Source organism: Semicossyphus pulcher, unplaced genomic scaffold, assembly GCF_022749685.1.
Source record: "Semicossyphus pulcher isolate SPU_LCO1_2020_fin unplaced genomic scaffold, fSemPul1.0.p SCAF_9, whole genome shotgun sequence".
In the NCBI taxonomy this organism is placed as follows: domain Eukaryota; kingdom Metazoa; phylum Chordata; class Actinopteri; order Labriformes; family Labridae; genus Semicossyphus; species Semicossyphus pulcher.
Genome location: NW_027211770.1, coordinates 13,750,415 through 13,768,804, shown reverse-complemented (window position 1 = coordinate 13,768,804; position 18,390 = coordinate 13,750,415). Strand labels below are relative to the sequence as shown.

The window sequence follows — 18,390 nt, the reverse complement described above, 5'->3', positions numbered from 1 at the left end:
TAAGAACCTACATTAAAGGAGCAATTCTCCCCTGGAAAAAGCCACTGTCAGTCAAAGCTGGTGTTCTCTGTAATCGATAGAAGCAATAATATTTGAAATTGGCGCCATAGCTGTGGAGAAAGTTGTACAAACAGCTCGTGGTTTCGCCCATTCTACATTCCTACAACACCCAGCATGCATTGCGCCCCTCCCTCTGAAAGGAACGGCCCAGCGAGAGACGCTGGAGTTAAATACTACTGTTTTCGCTGCAGGCAATGGGTCAGAGCGGTACAGAATCCGAAATATGACGAGAATCTACCGGTGGATCGTCTAAAAAATCTTCCGCAGTCTGCATTTCAAACCTGATGCTTTTGAACGAGACATGACATCAGAGGCGGGCGTCCTACACTGAGGAAGTGTGGTTTAGCGAGCTCCCTGGCCTCCACCAGATGACGCGTTTTACGTCCTCCAAAGGCACAGAGCGAAATTGCATTTTTTTCTACCATAATAACATTAGCTCCCCATAAAAGCATGATAGGACTGAGATTGAAAATTGGCGAACTGTCCCTTTAATTATTTGTCATGTGAAATTGTTGGTGCTATGTGAAGCGGGAGGAACAGAGGACGGTAGAGAGGGACGTAGAGCAGACTGGGATCAGCAGCACTGCATGCGGCCTCTATCTGCTCCTCTGTAAACAAACCACTGTCATTAGGCTGGAGCTTTAATACTGCAAATATCCCATATGTTTACATAAAAAACACTAATGTTTACATAATAAGATAATGTTTACAGATTCACTCACTGAATAAACACACTTGCGCGCGCACGTACAGCATACATTTACATTAGCAAATTTCCAAATACACTTTAAAAGCACATGCACAATACATTATAGAGTCACTAACTTAATTAACGCACACGCAGACGCAGCCGGGGTGAGTTTAAAGTTCATCCTGGATTGCTTCAGTTATTCATTCCATAGAAAAAGGCTCAAACACACACACACACACACACACACACACACACACACACACACACACACACACACGCACACACTGGCTAAGTGAATTAACAAACACAAACACGATGCCTGCTGGTGGGTCATGAATATATTAGCATAAATACTGACCAGACGTATTATTATTTATCAAATTAGTGCCTGCACGAGCACACACACACACACACACACACACACACACACACACACACACACACACACACACACACAAACAGCATGTAAAGAAATTAGGTCAACAGCCTTGAATTAGAAAGAGTTAAACCTTATTATGTCTGATTAATAACACAACTGTAGTGCTGTGTGTGTGTGCGTCCACTGGCTTGACTTTCTTTGACAGCTGATATTAACCATTACCACCTCAATGACTTTTTAATAGGAACTCATTTCCATATGTAATCTCAATGTTAGGACATGTGTGTATGTGTGTGCGTAAGGCCCTTAGTGCCTCGCAGTTCCCGGGGTCTCTGAAGCATACAGAAATGGGATCTGCCCCCTATAGCTTCCTTTGACTCCCCCCCCCCACACTCAGTGTCTCTCCCTCCCTGTCCTTTAATCCACGCGCCCCATCAGCTATTCATCCTCCCCTCGGCTTCATCTCATGTGCTTTTAATGACGTACAGTACAAGTTCATTATCTTGATAGACGGACATTTGGTCAAATCTCCAGACAGTGTGCATAATCCCTGTTTGATAGATAACCCCTGCTTCGTACAGTTACACAATCAAAGAGTTTCTTCTTTTTCAGACGTTTCAATTAGCGTCAAACAATCTGATTTCGATCAGTTGATATGTGCCAATTTAATCAATTTCTTATGAAGTAAAAATGCCAAACGTGCTCGTGACAGCCGATCAAATTTAATGATTTGCTAGAAATTCTCTTTCAACTAAAGAAAAAGTTTTCTTTGAATCACATTACCATACAATTTATCATCAGGTGAATTCGACCTGTTGTGACAACTGCATCTTTTTCTCCAGTCTTCTGTTTAATTGCATTCATTGCATGTTAAGTGACACTAATGAGAGCATTTCTTAATGAGAGCAGATAACAAGGCCTGTTGATTGCTAACAAAATCACTAATAACATTAGTCTCACTCCTGAAAAAACCCTCCTCTGTAAACGGGTCTCGCACGCTCTCTCCCGCTTCTTATCTGCACTTTGTCGGTTGTTATCTCTCCTGCTTCCATTCTTCTGTTTTTCGGGATGTTGTTTTATAGTAGCTATGCATAGGTAAACAAGGAGAACTTTGTGAGAGTGACTGAGTCACACTTTACTAATAATCCTACACAATTACCTCCTGATCATGCATGCAGATATAGGCATATTTGCCTGTCTTAGCATGCTCAGGAAGAGAGGCAGTCTACAATGTGGATAGGCTGCCACTACATCCACACATTTAGGACTTTAAAGACAGAGAAAACCAACCCTATTGATGAAGTGACACTGAGCCGTGTTGCCTGTCTAACTTTTATTAAATCCTGATGATGTCTTTGAAACTCTTGTTTCTTTATCACTTGTCTTTTTGATTTTTGCACATTGATTTAAAACCAGAATTCATGCACTCAGGTTTCTTGTGTTAAACTTGTGTTGTGTTGGACTTCAGGCACGACAGGAAAGGAAAAAAATTTGAACCATTTCAGCATCAGCAGAGTGCTAAATTTAATATTTGTCTAATTCCCCAAGCTAGTAGTGAAAACTGTATCTGCACTTCCTCAAACACTGGCACTCTGTCCCAAAAAATCCTTAATTATTAAGTGAAAATAGATGATTAGCAAACACACTTAGCACATCCTCATTTTATCTGGATTGCAAAAGTTTGTCTGAGCATTAGCAACTTCAACTTGTGGCTTCTCGTTCTTTGAGTTCATTGTAACTGGTGAGTCACAGGGCAGTGTCAGGGGCTTACATAAGGGTCTGTTTTGGTCCCCACGGATCCCCTTTTCTCTTACATGCAGCAGTCTATCTGCTTTGAAGCTTCACAAGATACTTCCTTTCTGACAACACACACATTCACACAGAAAAACACAGAAAAAAGATAAAAGACGGGAAATAACTTCTCTCCCAATTATCCCCTATACATTCATATATACACACACACAAACACACATACATGCACACTTCACACACACACAAACGGTACTTGGAGGCCCTCTGCCAATTACTTTTGATATATCCATACACTATATCTGACCCATATACACTATGGCATGTTTTTCCTATGTACCACACACATTTCCAGTGCGTGTGTATACGCACACGCATACAAACTTTGATGTATCCGGACACTCTCTCATGCACAGGCGTGCACAGAAGGTCACGCCTGTAGTTCAGAAACTCTGTGAAACTAGGTTAAAGCTGACATGTTGTTGTTTAAAGGATTGTGTAGGATGTTCATTAAAGCCATGCATATGCATGTGCAGCCACATGTGTGCATGCACGCAGACACATAGACGTGCATACACACATGCATGTATTTAGTGTAAACATGCCTGAAGAGAATATTTGCATATACAAGTGTGTGTGTTGGGTTAATCCGTGATGATGATGCTACCTGCCAAGACGCCCACGCGCCACATCAACATTTGTTGCTCTAAATTAAGCTGCTTAATTACTGCAATTAAACTCTGTGTGTGGTGTTTGTGCATGAGTTACAGTGTGTTACATGGGAGAATTTGTGTATGTGTGTGTTAATGTGAAGCTGCTTGAATGTTTATTTCCTTGCATGTCTGTGAATCAAAGATTAGCAAAGATCAAGAATTTCTGTGAAAGCTGTTGAATACTAACCTGAAGAAAAATGGTTATAATCTCTGCATAATTTCTTCATATTGGACAAGCTCTGATTATTTTTTCATATCGGCTAATGTCGCTCATATGTCATACAGGGATGGATAACATCCCCATAAGTACACCAGTAAAAACTATATTGTTGGCAACCTCCATCATTTCAGTGGCATCATGCTTCTTAACTAGTTTTGTAGGGATTTTTATAGTTTGTATAAAAATTTAGATGATGGCAAAATGTTCAGTTCTATATTTGCATAATTATTCCAACACATGGAGGAAATCTTTAACCTTTTTTTCCCGTTTGCCCTTGTTCTTCCAAAAAAACCCTTCACTCCTCATAATCCAACCTCACCACACAGCCTCGCACTTTTCCCTCTCTCTCTCTCTCCAAATTCATCATTTCATTTCTCAAGTTGCTGCTGTTGACATCTGCCCCAGAGTTTTTTACTGTCTAGTGGTGGGTGGGAGGTTTTAGTGTGGAGGCAGACAGCCAGAGGGGATTGGCTGATGGGGGAGGACAGGGGAGGGACTAATGTGATTGAAGGTCAGACAGGCCTTCCAGTCAATGGCTTTACACTGAAGTGTTACATGCTTATACATGGTTATATGCAGATGAGGGGTATGCGTGTGTGTTTTCTCATGTGATGAATTATTTCTTTAAAAGTCTTTGGTTGAAATTAATATAGTATTTATAAAGAATGGTGGAGAGAGTGTGTGTGTTGCGAGGCGGGTACAAATTCGTTCGAGAGTGTCCTAATTTGTTGTCTGGTAGATATTCATGTTGGCCTGATGAATTGATAGCTCTAAGCAGTAGCTAATGTATGCATGTGTCTGTCTCAGTTTTGGGTGTTAGAAGGGTAATGTGTTGACATACGTGAGGTCGTGTTCCCTCGCTTTAAGAGTCATTTTAATCTGAAAGTGGACTTGCGGAATCAGCCTAAAGTTAATATTTTTGCTGTGGCATACATATGCTAAGTACGATAGTTGTTGGAATTGTCCAGCAAAAGTCCCTCATAACCGAACAACAAATCCTGTTGTCCTTTTTTGTCATATCTCAGGGTTATGTTATTAAAATAAATTAAATGAATAACAATGTAGCCAAATACAGACATGAATCTGCAGTAATGGGATTTTCATCTTATTTTATGTAAGAATAAAAAGGAATAAGTACATAATAAATCAATCCTTAACCCTTCTCCTAACAAACAGCTGTGTCTTGTGGGCAGGCATTTGTGTTACAAACCTGAAAGAGCAGCTCCAGTCATGTTTTAAGACATATAAAATGCTCTGCTTGAATTAATAAATTGTGTCTGATATGTTTTTTCTGCAAAATGCTTTTAATCACCTTGTAAAAATCCTCCCAAGGCATCTCCTTCTTCTCCTCATTAATAATACCTGAATCTGCTTAGGCCCCGCCCACTATGCAAAATTCCAACGGCCCCCTCCGTCGCGAAAACAAAACACATCTTTGCCATCGTTTAGTGGCAACTTGTTGAAACTTAGCTGGCTTGAAATGTAGTCATTAGTAGTAGTAACGTTAACATTAGTAGTCAGTAGTGAGTTTGCAAAAATTACAATGGTGGTTACAGCTGGCTCGCGCATCGACCAAGTGGTTGCCATAGGTTACACATAATGATATGCATAGCATCACCCCGTCCATTAATGGGATTGGCTCCTTAGGTTTGTGACGTCTCAAACCTGCCAATCTGAAAACATGTTGTTCAGCCTGTCCTTGGTACACTGCAGTTTAAAAGCAGACAGGCCCAGCCGTGGAGATGACTGCTGATGTTGTCCCTGATATGTCTTGTTGCACATGAGAAACACCACATGGAGATGTTTACAAGGTTAAGCACTTGATTTTCACTTTAAATATCTTAGGTATAGAAAAAATAACACCGAACCAAAGTTATAGCTGCATATACTTAACAAACATAAAAAAATATCAGTAGAATTTCTTATGTTTGCTTTGATATGACATTATGTTTAGAACATGGGCATCAAGTTTGGTTGTATGGATCCAATATAAAATAACATGATATTAATATTGATGTATGGTTGTGTGCAAATTTATATTCTGCCTAATCATTGCTCTCCATGGTTACCAACAAGAAAAGAGATGGTGATTTTCATTTAAAGGCCGTCAGTTGAATATATTAATACTATATGAACAAATAATACCAGCAAATGCAATCACAAGTATTTAATGATGTGCGTTAAGTCATGAAGTTACAGAGTGGAAATCTCTACGGGATAGAAGTTGTTATCGCCGTATATAAGGTCAGGCACGTTCTGATTGGTCGCATGGGGTAATGTTTAATAGATTAGAGATTATATGCACATAAAGATGATCCTATTATACTGCATCAAATCCTTATTTTCCACGACACAAAGCAACACATAGCTAAGCATGTTGTGTACATTAAGCTGCCATGATGCAAGAGAGAGTGGGTGTGTGTGTCTGTATGCTAAGGTATATAGGCCCAAAGGCTGTAGACGTGTATTCAGCCTCATTAAAGGGCATCAAAAATCTAAAAAAACAATAATTGATCAACATTGCAGCTCTGCATAACTCTCAACGCTGTTTAAGGCCATTGGTTTAAACACCAACACAGTTTTAGTTAGAAGAGCTTTTTCCCTCTAACTCTATTTTCACGCTCTCTCCTTCCCCATGTATGAATGAATGTGTTGACTTGTGTTATGGAAAAAGGGGTTTTAATGCACTTTAATAGGATCATCTAATCTATAATCTGTTCAACATTATAGCCTGTGGCAGCCAATCAAAATGTACATCATGCCAAAGAGATTAAGATAAGTAGAAATGCTGAACCCATTTATGTAGGGTGCGATTGATAGAAGGCTATGTTTCAATGTGTTTATTCATGTACACAATACACATGTTGTACTGACTAAGACACAAACATACAATCACACAAACAAAACATGCACCTTTGAGTATCAATGAATGTGTATATTTCAGGATACCTACTCTTACATACCCAGCTGGGAGACCAGAGAGACCCAGGATCTTTTTGTTTTTGTACACATATCCTTTTGAATCAGGTAACCTTATCTTTAATAATAAAACAAAAAAAGCCATTATGTTCATAATTTTATAAAAAAAGTGACTTATTCCAGTGTTTTTTTTGTGTCCAAAAAGTTTTGAAACTAGGGGTGCAGGGTAACTCACGATATGATACGCGATACGTGGCCCACGATAACGATAATATCACGATACAGTGATTCTGCGATAATTGATATATTGCAATCCTATACTGATACATCCAGATATCTGATTAACTGAAGAATACAAAATGCTGCTAAAAAGGTGAAGTGCAGAATTAATGTATTTATTCACTGCAATTGGGCGTCAGTTTCACAAATTTTGACACAAATTGACGATGATGTGGTGACTCAAATTAGCAGGGAGATCTGTTTAGAGTGCTGATTTTTTTTTTAATGAAGATATTGATATTTGGCGCCAGCGATACGATAATTGTATCACACCAGTTGGAACGACGATATATTGCGATATCGATATTTTGTCCCACCCCTTCTTAAAAGCCCTGTTCTTTGTGTATATAGTTTACATTAGTGAGTATATTTCTGTCCAAAGAAAGTAAACTTGCAATTTCCAATCCAATTCCAATTTATTCAATCTATAATAGCTAAGTGACAGAAAGAAGGCTGATTACAATCAATATGATACATTATGGCACTTCTAGATCTGATGTCAGTTTCCATTTTCATTTCCAGTCTGATGTTAATCAGAGGGGAAAAAAACAAGCTACAGTATTTTCTTTGATAAGTTTTATCACTTATCAAGTTTAAATTCAATTTGCGTTCATCATTTCTTCATGTGAAAAGTAGTAATTTTACACCACTGTGCCAAACAATTGATCAAAGATCCAAAATTCAGGCTAGGCTGTTTTAATGTATGTTACGTATGTTATCGGAGCAAGAATGTACCAGCTAATAGAAACAAGCGTGACATGAAAATGTGTGGTCATGTTGTGCCGCTTGTGTGTCTCATTTATGATTTAAGACCCTTTTACCATTTCAACAGTAGCTTTTACTAAAGCTCCCAATCACCTGAATCAATTGGTTCTGTCACGCTTCTTCAAAGCAACCACTTCAAAGCCCTCATCTCTCTTCTCTCCTCCCACTCTTCCCATCCTTTTATCCAGAGGCGGAGCGGGGACACGGGGCCATGTGAAATTATATATGTAAACAGTATAATGATATATAAAGGTCTGCTGCAGTTCATGCTAGTGTGATGTGAAGCGCTGCAGCATTTATTGTCATAGTTAAACTTAAAACAGATTTGTCGGGGTGATGAGGAATGAATTGAAGCATCTTTTGCCAAAACTGTCCATCAACTTAGAATTGCATTTTGCGAGGGGAGAGCGGTGCGTTCACTGATCGCAGGATTTGTGATCTCCAGCTCCTCCCATCAATATCCAAATGTGTCATTGGCCAACATTGTGAACCCTACAGTGTTCCCAATGGTAAGGCCAGCACCTTTGAGGGTAGCTTACCTCCATCGGTGTGTATGCAGGTGTTGACAGGAGAAATCGTAAAAAGCTGTTTAATTGCGTCCAGTAACCATTTGTCCAAAGACTGTTAGGCCATGGCTTTGCAAAACCGACTCAAAGGTAGACATAAAACTGAATTCATCATGTAGCTCTCCCTTAGGAAACCCCATGGGCCCACGCACACATACACGCTCATACACACATTAGCAAACAAGTATTTGGCAGACAGTTGGGATGATGATTGTTTGATATGTGTATGCCATTTATCAGACATGCTCATGATGTTAATCTTGGAAAAAGACAAATGCAGCTCATACACACAGCTGTTTCCTCGTGTGCATGCTCTCCCTCTTAATCTCTTTCACTCTCATGCTACCTGCCGTATCAACAGTCCCAACCCTGGAAGCAAAAACCCCAAACAATTCAGGTCCCGCTCTTTTTTCTTTATTTTCATCCTGCCCTGCCCTCTTTTCCATGATGTGCAGTTCTGTTCACTCGTCCTCATGCTGTGCTTGCTCTGCTGTGTCAGAGTTCAATGAGGGTTAATCACTTTTTGGAAAAGAGTCCTGCTCCCCACCCTTGTTTGTAGCTGCTCTGACATCACTATAATATGAGGTGACACAGGGAGTTTGGCGAAGGGACTGTAACACAAACACACTGGTCAGCACTGAGTGGAAACTTGCTGATTTAATTTCAGAGATACAACTTTCATAAAACAGTAAAATTTGGAGTTGAAATTCTCCTTTAGCCGTCTCTAGTTGACATAGGGGTCAGAGGTCAGGGTTTGCTACAAGACAAGCACCTGTTAAAACACGCTCAAAACTTTCACAAGGTCACTCTTGCACTCTTGCTCGTGCTCCCTACACACCTTGAGGTGGTAATCATTTAAAATCTTATATTGTCATAATTTGATGTCAGCCTCACAATGTGGCCCAGTTTGTTGTTTCTAAGGCCTTGATTTTCACAGTTATTGCAGCTTTTAAAGCACAGTGATAAAAGTAAGTTATTAGTTTAAGATAATTAGAATTTCCAAATGTTGTCTCCGATAAATATTTGTGTGGTGATTTATCTGACTGTGACCTTGGCTTGTCTGATACACAGACACATTTGAGCCTTCCACCGACTCCTCTCTCCACCCCAGAAATACCAAACCAAGAGGAAGCAGCTGTGTGCTGTGTATCAGAGCAGATAGCAAAGGGAGAGCAGACTAACATTTCCTGATAAAACGGCCACCTTCTCTGTGTCTTTGGCCAACAATAATAACCATTGGCGCAACTCATGCAAAAGGGACCGGGGAGCAGGCCAAAGGGGAAAATAACTGGGCAGGTTATTGAGTTTATCTGCAGATCTATGTATGACTGTTGCCTTGAATAAACACCTGAGACTTTTCCACAGCATCACTGGGTTCAAAACATAATTAACACAGGAATCACAAGAGGTATTTAAAAACAGTTATTGCACTAGCTTGGCAGCATGATGTGTGTGGAATTGCAGGAATGTTGTTTTGGAAGGAACCAATTTATCTCCTAGGCCAGTTTAATTCAGGTCTAGCCCTGTATTAAGAGACCACTTGGCCAATATTATTGCGGGACATAGCTGTGTAGGAATACTTTCACTCCTGGGATGCAGATGATGCAGGCACAGTAAGACCTTGGCAGAGGGATCGGGATAATTGAGTCCAAACAAGCTGACTTTAGCTGCTCTGGGAATTGGCTATCATCACCTTCCTTCAGGCCTGAAAGATAAAAAAAAAAAAATACGGCTTAGATTATGTTGTTAAAAACGACTGCAGAGAATCACCCATGGTTTTATTATTAGGAAACAGACACATTGTGAATCAGTGGTAGCTGATGATAGCATGTCTCTGGCTAAAGGTAGACAGGTAGCTCCATCTGTGAAGGGAGACAGACCCTACCCTCTCAGTAAAGTAAACTGAGTCAGTTAATACATGATAAAGAACATTTAATGAACAAGACTATTACTGACTATTAGACAAGGTGTAATATGCTTCTGAATAATTTCATACCCAAGAAAATGAACGTTGTATTATGTTTGTTAGCCTTCAGATGTGGCCCCACGTGATGGCTGCATGTTTGTGATGGTGTTTTTAGACATGGCTGGCTCCAGAAATCATTAGTGCGTCTTAATGTCAATGATAATGAGGTTTGGAAACTCTCTCACTCCGGACAATTATACAGTCATCATCTTTAATCTATCTGGCCCATGCAGGCCTTTAAACACACAGTTTTAGTCCGTCTCTTACACACACACACACACACACACAAACACACACGCAAACTGTCCAATTAGCCAAACACCATCTTTACTCTCTGAATGACCACATGCATCTTTCTGTCTGTCTCTGCACAGCTAATGATAATGATGCTTGTGCGTTTTCTGTGTGTGTCTGTGCGTATGCCTCTGCAGTTGCAAATGTATTTTTGTGCGCCTGCATGATATGATATGTCTTAACACATAGCTTAGGCAGACAGTCAACCATTTCCAGACCCACAGCCAAATGACAGTTAGATCATTAAGCTCTAGCAGTGAGCGTTGCTCTAATTTAGCATGAAGCCAGTAGATCTTCCCCTCTTGCTGTATGTGACCTTCACATTCCTTGAATGCATGTTTATAAGATGGGTATTTTTAATACTTGTCAGTGGCTGTCATGAGCTGGGCTCTGCCAAGGCTTTGGTGCATTTAGGCAGTGACAAGAAGCGACCCCTAAAGGTTATGAAATAATACTTTAGAAAAGCTGCCGTGAGTGCGGGGGAGCTTTGTAGCTTGGGCTAATGTGGTGAAAAGCACGTACATTTATCTTCAGGGATGAGACAGGGAGTGTGTCTAGGAAGTGTACTAATAATAACTTAAACTTTTTTAATTTTGAAAATGTTGTTACAGGTAAATAAATATGACTTTATACAATACCAATAAAAACTTCCTGACCTAAATCCAGCATGATGGAAATCTGTCTGGAGAGAAGAACATGAGCCTGCTTTCACGGCGAGGGAACTCGCAGGAGCAACAGTGCTACATCATAATATCTTAGAAATGTGATTTGCAAAACTGTAGTCCATCGCCAAAGGAAAGCTACAGAGAGAAAATATCGTCTATATTAATTATTAATCATGTTTAATCCTTGTCTTTGTCTCTTTCCAGAGGGAGTGTGTGAGATCTGGTTGACCAGTGAGGACACAGGAGCTTATGGCAGAGACATAGGGACGGACCTGCCCACATTGCTGTGGAGATTGGTGGAGGAGATTCCTGAAGGAGCCATGCTGAGGCTGGGTATGACCAACCCGCCATACATCCTGGAACACCTAGAGGTATGCACAGCGCAAGGTCACCGCTTTCACCCTCTATTTTTCATTTTCCCTCATGTTGATTTAGTCCCCATTGTCTCGTGTGCGATCCCTTTCTTTTAACAAATAATATTGCTTTTCCAAGATTTAATAAACTAAATGTCTTTCCCTTTTGCTTACCAAGCAGTTTAGCTGCTGCGCTCGTCCTCCATTCATTAGTGCAGTTCATTCTCTCCTCTTCCTAATGAGTCAATTAAGGACCATTGTGTCCTCTTTAGCAACCTCATTTTATCAGTCATTATTGTCTTGGCTAATGGAACAATGGACATTGTTATACCGTCTCTCTCTCTCTCTTTCTGCCCCTCTCTCTCTCTCTCTCTCTCCACATGTTTTTGCATGTCTGTCTCTGCCTGTCAGACATGTTTTTCATGTTTTTTCTATCATTTAAATTACATTTTTTAAACGATTGTTTCTGGGAATGTTTGGGTTACAACATTTTATAACATCTTATCGCCATTTTCCACCATCAGTGGACGGTAGGCAAATGTGGTCTCTGCTTTTAGACAAAAAGCTGACTTGGAGAAAGGAGAGGAAGGGGATAGGGGATGGCAGAAGGCCGTGTTGGATACAGAGAAGATGTCGACTGAAACATTCACACATTTGTCTAAATTATGTGGGTAAATAAAGCACGAGGTCTAAGAAAGATAAACATGTTTCAAAAGCAATACAATCCAGTCAGCAGTGTGAAATCAGTACTTTTTCCATGCAGTTACACAATTTTTGTCGTTATGAATGGTGTGAAATTATAGAAAATAAGTTTATGTATGTGTCTGGGTTTTAGGTGCACGTCATGGTGTAGCCCTCTTAAATGACCTGATTTCATAATGGTACAAATCCATCAAAACAATACGTTTCTAATACAAAATTGAAACAATACTATTAAAGACTCAACAAGATGACATTGTCATATTGATGCAGATTGAAAAAGTAATGTACTTCATGGTCCAGCCGGGTAGCCATTTTTAACTTTGCGAACGTTTTTTTATTGCCTTCAGTGAAATGTTCTGTTTTATATTTAAATAAAAAAAAAAGCACCATAATAATTTCTTTACTTTCAATGAGATTTTTTTCTAAGTTTGGGTTGGTTAAGTGAACTTAAAAGTTAACTACACCCTCTCTACTTGAATTAGAACCCTGTCTCACAGCAGCCATCAGAAGCTTCTGTCTCACTGTTTCTCTGCTGCACAGACAGGAAGTCTGCTGGATCTTAAGTAAAAGCACATTAATGGCCCTTTGAGGCAGTCACTATACAGATACATGTAATGTAGCGGTTAGCAGTTATCAAGAGTAACAATCTCAATCTCAGCTATCATCTGATGACGATATAGCCTCTGGGAGTGATGGTGAATTTTGTGGGCATTCCAGTTTAAGACTTCCTTTGTGTGCTGCATTGTTTACAGTCCAGTTAGCAACTTGAGAAGCGACTGTGTGTCCAGATCAAAAGTGAAGCGAATTCCGCCCGTGCAGATATGTTTGGAAAATATACTGCATCATTTCACACTCCATTAAATCCCCCGGAGGAGTGCCCGTTCATGTGTTTGTGGTGAGTCTCAGTTTCACTGTAAATAGTCAGTTACACAGAGGCTGCACTCGGGCTGACTTCAGCGGTATGAACCAGAAAAAGAAACAAAAAACGCTGTCTTGTGATTTACTTTAATTAACTGGTCTTATCTTTGCAGAACGAACCACATCATGATACAGATTAGTAAAAAGTAAAATAACAAGCTTCAGTCTGTCCTCAAGAGGAGAAGAAAACATCTGTTTTAATGCTCGTTTGTTAAATAGAGGTCCGATTCAATTTCTGGTGCATTCATGGAAGTTGGGAAATCTAAGAGCTGCGTGGCTTTCATACAGCATCAAGCGACTTTGTCTCAAGTTTTTTTATAAGATGCAGATATCGAGAGTAATAATATATAACTTCTGAATTATTTTTCAAATAGGTATCATGTTTTTCTTAATATAGAGAGACAGTGCTAGACAGAGTTAAGGTACCTTTACTCTGTAATTACATCATTCTTTGTTATTCTATAGTCTTTAAGTGAATTGTGTGGAACTGTACATTTTTTCAGTGATTGTGAAAACAGGACATTAACTCATTTCTAAGATGGGTTGAACATAAATTGGTAGACCTGCATTATATATTTATAACTGTGAAAAAAAGCTCTTTTTTTCTATGATGTGGGAGGTAGATGAGTAGAACTGACTAACAGATTTTAGGTTAGAGTGAGTGAAAGTTAGGGATGTGTTTCTTCAATTATTAAGTGATTCAGTTTATATGTCAGCACCACCTCATCAAACTGATATGATATAGTTTTGCCTTTTAGTGTTCCCTGCCTCCTCTCTGGGGAAAGTCGTGTAGAATGAGTGGTGGAGAGAAATTATAATGGAAACAGTGAGGACATAAAGGGCAGAAGTAGGCTGATGGTAACCTAGAAAACTATAATAAAACACAACTTTGTAGTTTAAAAAAAGAGGCCAGTGAAGTTCACAACAGATATACTTTTGAATCAAACAATCAGGAAAGCCTGGAGATCATAAATGAATGAAATGAGGGCAGAAATAAAAAAAACTGGGGATGAAGGCCCGGGGATAGAGAAGAGGGGTAAAAAGGAGCGGGAAAGTGCTGTGGGAAGCAGCAATGGAGGTTGTAATTAACCAGGGGTTAATGGAGGTGGCTAATTGTCCCCCACATGTATAGGTAGGCTTTCTGCTTGGCTACATTACAATTAAAAAACCACCCTCCTAATGATAGGGAATAACAATTAACTGATAATTAGAAATATACTAGGACGACACCCCGGCTTGGTCTCTGAGTGTGTGTGGATGTTAAGAATCATTTCATATGCTACCGGCCCCTTCATTGTTAACGTCCATGCATTGAATTGAATTATATCTTTTTTGCTTTAATTCCTCAGTCAATTAACCTACATAAGGAAAGATAAGAGTGCTCTTCTTTAACTTATCATTGTCTTTTGTTGCTCCTGTCCCCCATTTACCCTTTATCCACTCCCCTCTCCTCTCCTCTCTCCCACCAGCCCCTCTTCACACCCCGCTCCCACCGTCCTTTTTCTCTTTCCAGCCCTACTTATGAACTTTCTATACACTGTCAAGGATTGTGAGCCCAGTTCCTCCTCCTTTATTTTGCCCTTTCTCCTCCTTTTCCCTCTCTCCTCCAAGTTCTTTCTTTCCCGTAACACTTCATATTCTTCTTGCCACAGTTTTAATTCTGTCATCCTTCCCCAACTTGTTTTTTCCTCCTAATTACTTCTTCTTCTGCCTCCCATCTCCAATTCCCCTCATGATGCTGGTAATCACAGCAATAAGAGCAGTGTGATGATGATAAAGGCCAAATCTCCAAAAGTAGATTTAAGAACACCAGCGCTTATATAACAGCATCATGCTGAATGGCTGAACGAAGCTGATTGAAGCTGAAAAGGCCAAGTAACCTCTCCACTCCCCCCCGAAAAGATTACCCTCTCACACATACTCACCCAGATTGATGCTTCTACACTGTCTACTTCTGACACGCGAGAACACGCAATTTCTTCCTATGTGCAGCCTGTTTTTCTTGACAGATGTAGACAGCCTCATAGCACCATTTGCTGATTGGAGCATTTAAAGGCCCAATCGCCTCTCACGCGCCACTTGTCTCTGACATTTTAGTTGATTGCATCGTGCAGACATTGGACATTTTACCTGAGAAGTTGCAAGAAAAAAAATGTCTCTCACGAAGCTACTGTTGTTTTTTTCACTTGGTGGCATTTTTTTATCTACCTTCACCTACCTATCAATAAATTGCAATAGGTCTTTAAAAGCGAAACAGTAGGTCATCTTATCATATGAGAAGCGTGCGTGTGCATTCAGATACCTGTGCATGAGGTTGTGCGAGACTGAGTGTGTGATTGAATCTAGCATGCTAGCAGACTCGGTAAATGAGGTGTGAAAGTAGCCTCCTCGTACGCAGCCATCAGTCGGGCTGAGATGAATGAAGTAGCAGTTGTCCATTAAACATCCTCCACAGAGCTTATCTCAGTTTGACTGGAGATACATCAGATATGCTGCTCACATCTTCTCCATAGTAAGCTCTCTGAAACAGTAATGTGATACTGTAGTGTTGTAATAAAATAGTGATTTAACTCAACATTTTGCTTATCTTAACTCACTTAGACGGCTGAAGTCCAAAATATGATCTTATAAATGACACAGAAAGATACAAAAATTGTACTTCTATGTTGTGTAACTCAGTTCTCATCAGTTGGTTTCATGAAGCTGCAAGCATTTTGTATGCAAAATTCTCTTTGGCGGCACCTATGGCGATAAACGGTAATTGCGGGAGCACACTTCCCAGATATTAAACGGTGTGATGTCCCCGGTTAACTCTTGATTTTCCTCGCTGACGGTCGCTTTCCTGTTTTAGACTGTTTGCCTTCATCTGAGCGTCGAGTTTGTTTCTTTCTCTTTGGATTTTCACTTATTTTTGAAGTTGTATCTGTAGTCATCGATCTTTTCTTTGTTTGTTCAGCCATAGTAGATTACTGTTTACTCGCAACACTTGCAGAGACCAGAAAAACAGCCGCTTAGCTCCGCCTACCCTCTCTGGCAGACCAACCACTGCTGGCTGATGAAAAACGCGTCACTAACTGGGAGCCGCTTGTGATTTTTCCCGTGAATGTCGCCACAGACACCCAGTCCATAATTCTGCAAATGCTTTCATCATTGGGCCGTAGGCTCAATTACCTTTGTGTTACCTCATTCGGCGATGGATAGTGACTCAACAATCATTTATTTACATGAAAACCTTCGAGATTATATCTTTAAAATTAAAGTTTGCAAAAGCATAAAATGTGGTCTTTTGAATCTCCAGTGACTAAAAATATTTCTGCAATGTTTTTATTCAAATGCATCCATTAAAATTATTAATAAGGATAAAACCATTTCCATTTGAATCTTCTCAGACATTGTTCTTGTTGTTCAAGAAATTTTTTTGTCCAGTGGGAATCTTAAACATAAAGTGTAATTGAGTATTTCCTAACCGTTTCACAAACGTATAAAACAGAATCTATTATGTTTTCGTCTCTTTTAGTTGTTTTTGTTTTTACCTTCATAATTGTTTTTTTTCATTTATCCATTTACTCTCCATAAACGTTGAGCTATTTGTTACCGCTCTCGGTTCGATGCACTGGGCCTTTGCAAGGTTGACAAAGTACCAAATACCCGTAACAAAGTGAAAACTCCATCCTCCGCATCGGCTCATATTTTTCATAACCAGGACGCAAGCATTCACACACATGAAAACGCACCCACACACATCTCTCACCTTCACACTCAGTTGTGCACACAAGCACAGCTGTACGGGAACGCACTTAGACACACCCTCTCAGACCATTTTCATTTTAATGAAGCCTTTGGGAGCCTCTTCACATTAGAGGCCTAATGTAGCATTGTGAGAGGGACCCGACACCAAATGAATGCACACGGTAAAGCTATTCTGATGTGCTTCTAAATGATGAGCCCTGACTTACTGCGGTGAATTATGTTTTCTGAATTACTGCGGTGAATTATGAGTTCTGAAAGATGGGGATTTAAATGCCTGCTGCCCATTTAAAACTGATCTTTGCTGCGCCTTTTGTTATGGCTTCAGATTTGATTTTTAATGGCAATAGTGGGAGCGAGTTAACTGAATTATGTGCATCTTTTAATGTGATCCAGAGCTGCAGAGAAATCATCAGCATAGTGCTTTCATGCAGACTGGATTTGCTGTATTTTCGGTCGCCTCGTTTCACTGTTGAAATCCCTGAAAACAAACTCAGACAGTCATTATGATGAAAAACTCCATGTAAAATAGCAAAGTGCTTATTGGTGGCGTGTTTTCCCGCTCAGATGATGCAAACAGCAAAATACAGTGTGACATTCAAACACGACGTAATTTCCCTCTTACTGTGCAGCACATAGCTTCTCTCTGCACTGTGTGAGGTGCTGCAGGCTCCGCATACCCTCGAGGGAAAAGTGCAGTCTGAAGTGTTTGAAATGTTTAATACCAGTGGGAGCTCAGTTTCTCTATCTGCTACTGAAAACACTTCTCACACACTGTGTGTTTGTGTGTGTCAGACGCGCACACACGGGGACCTGACGTATTATCCTGGGAACAGCTTGTAGAATCATTTTCTCTGCAGACTCCCCTGGGTGAACCCTGTTAATGCTCTGTGATGTGCAGGTCTGCGTGTATGTTTCGCAGTGTGTGTGGATGCAGTTAGGTTCTGTTAGGCTTGTTTTACTTCAGAAGTTGACTTGAACCAGACTGTAACCCTGTCTGTCTGCATGGTGGCACTCTGGGGAGTCCAGCTGTGTTCGAGTGTTGTTATAATGCAATAACCAATGAGTCTTTATTATTTACTATATTGTGCTATTCCTTTAGCTAATCGGAACTGTCGCACGCCATAACGCTGCAACTTTAAAACTTCATCACCTATTTCAAGTTGAATAAATTTAAAAATCAGAAGTAAAAATGATTATTTTAACTTTTTCCTGCTTTGAGTCGCTACTCACCATCAAGGTTGCTGCTTCATTCAGAGACAAAAGTGTGCAGCACCATGACACTCAAAAAGTGATGGCACGCAACTGTGGAGTGTATCGCCAGCGGGTGTTTTTTGTCTTGAAGTGCTGTGGAAGTTAAACAATTTCTTCCATTCAGTGACTTTTTTATGTTGAGAAATGTCA

The 18,390-nt window shown here is 40.0% G+C and overlaps 1 protein-coding gene across 1 annotated transcript in view; it reads left to right on the top strand.

Annotated features, from left to right (window-relative positions):
- Positions 1–18,390, top strand: part of cdkal1 (CDK5 regulatory subunit associated protein 1-like 1) — a 255,705-nt gene that overhangs the window by 130,817 nt on the left and 106,498 nt on the right. The window contains exon 9 of the mRNA XM_069656482.1: positions 11,471–11,637. Within this exon, the coding sequence (XP_069512583.1) occupies positions 11,471–11,637 (167 nt within the window). The remainder of the gene's footprint in view (positions 1–11,470; positions 11,638–18,390) is intronic.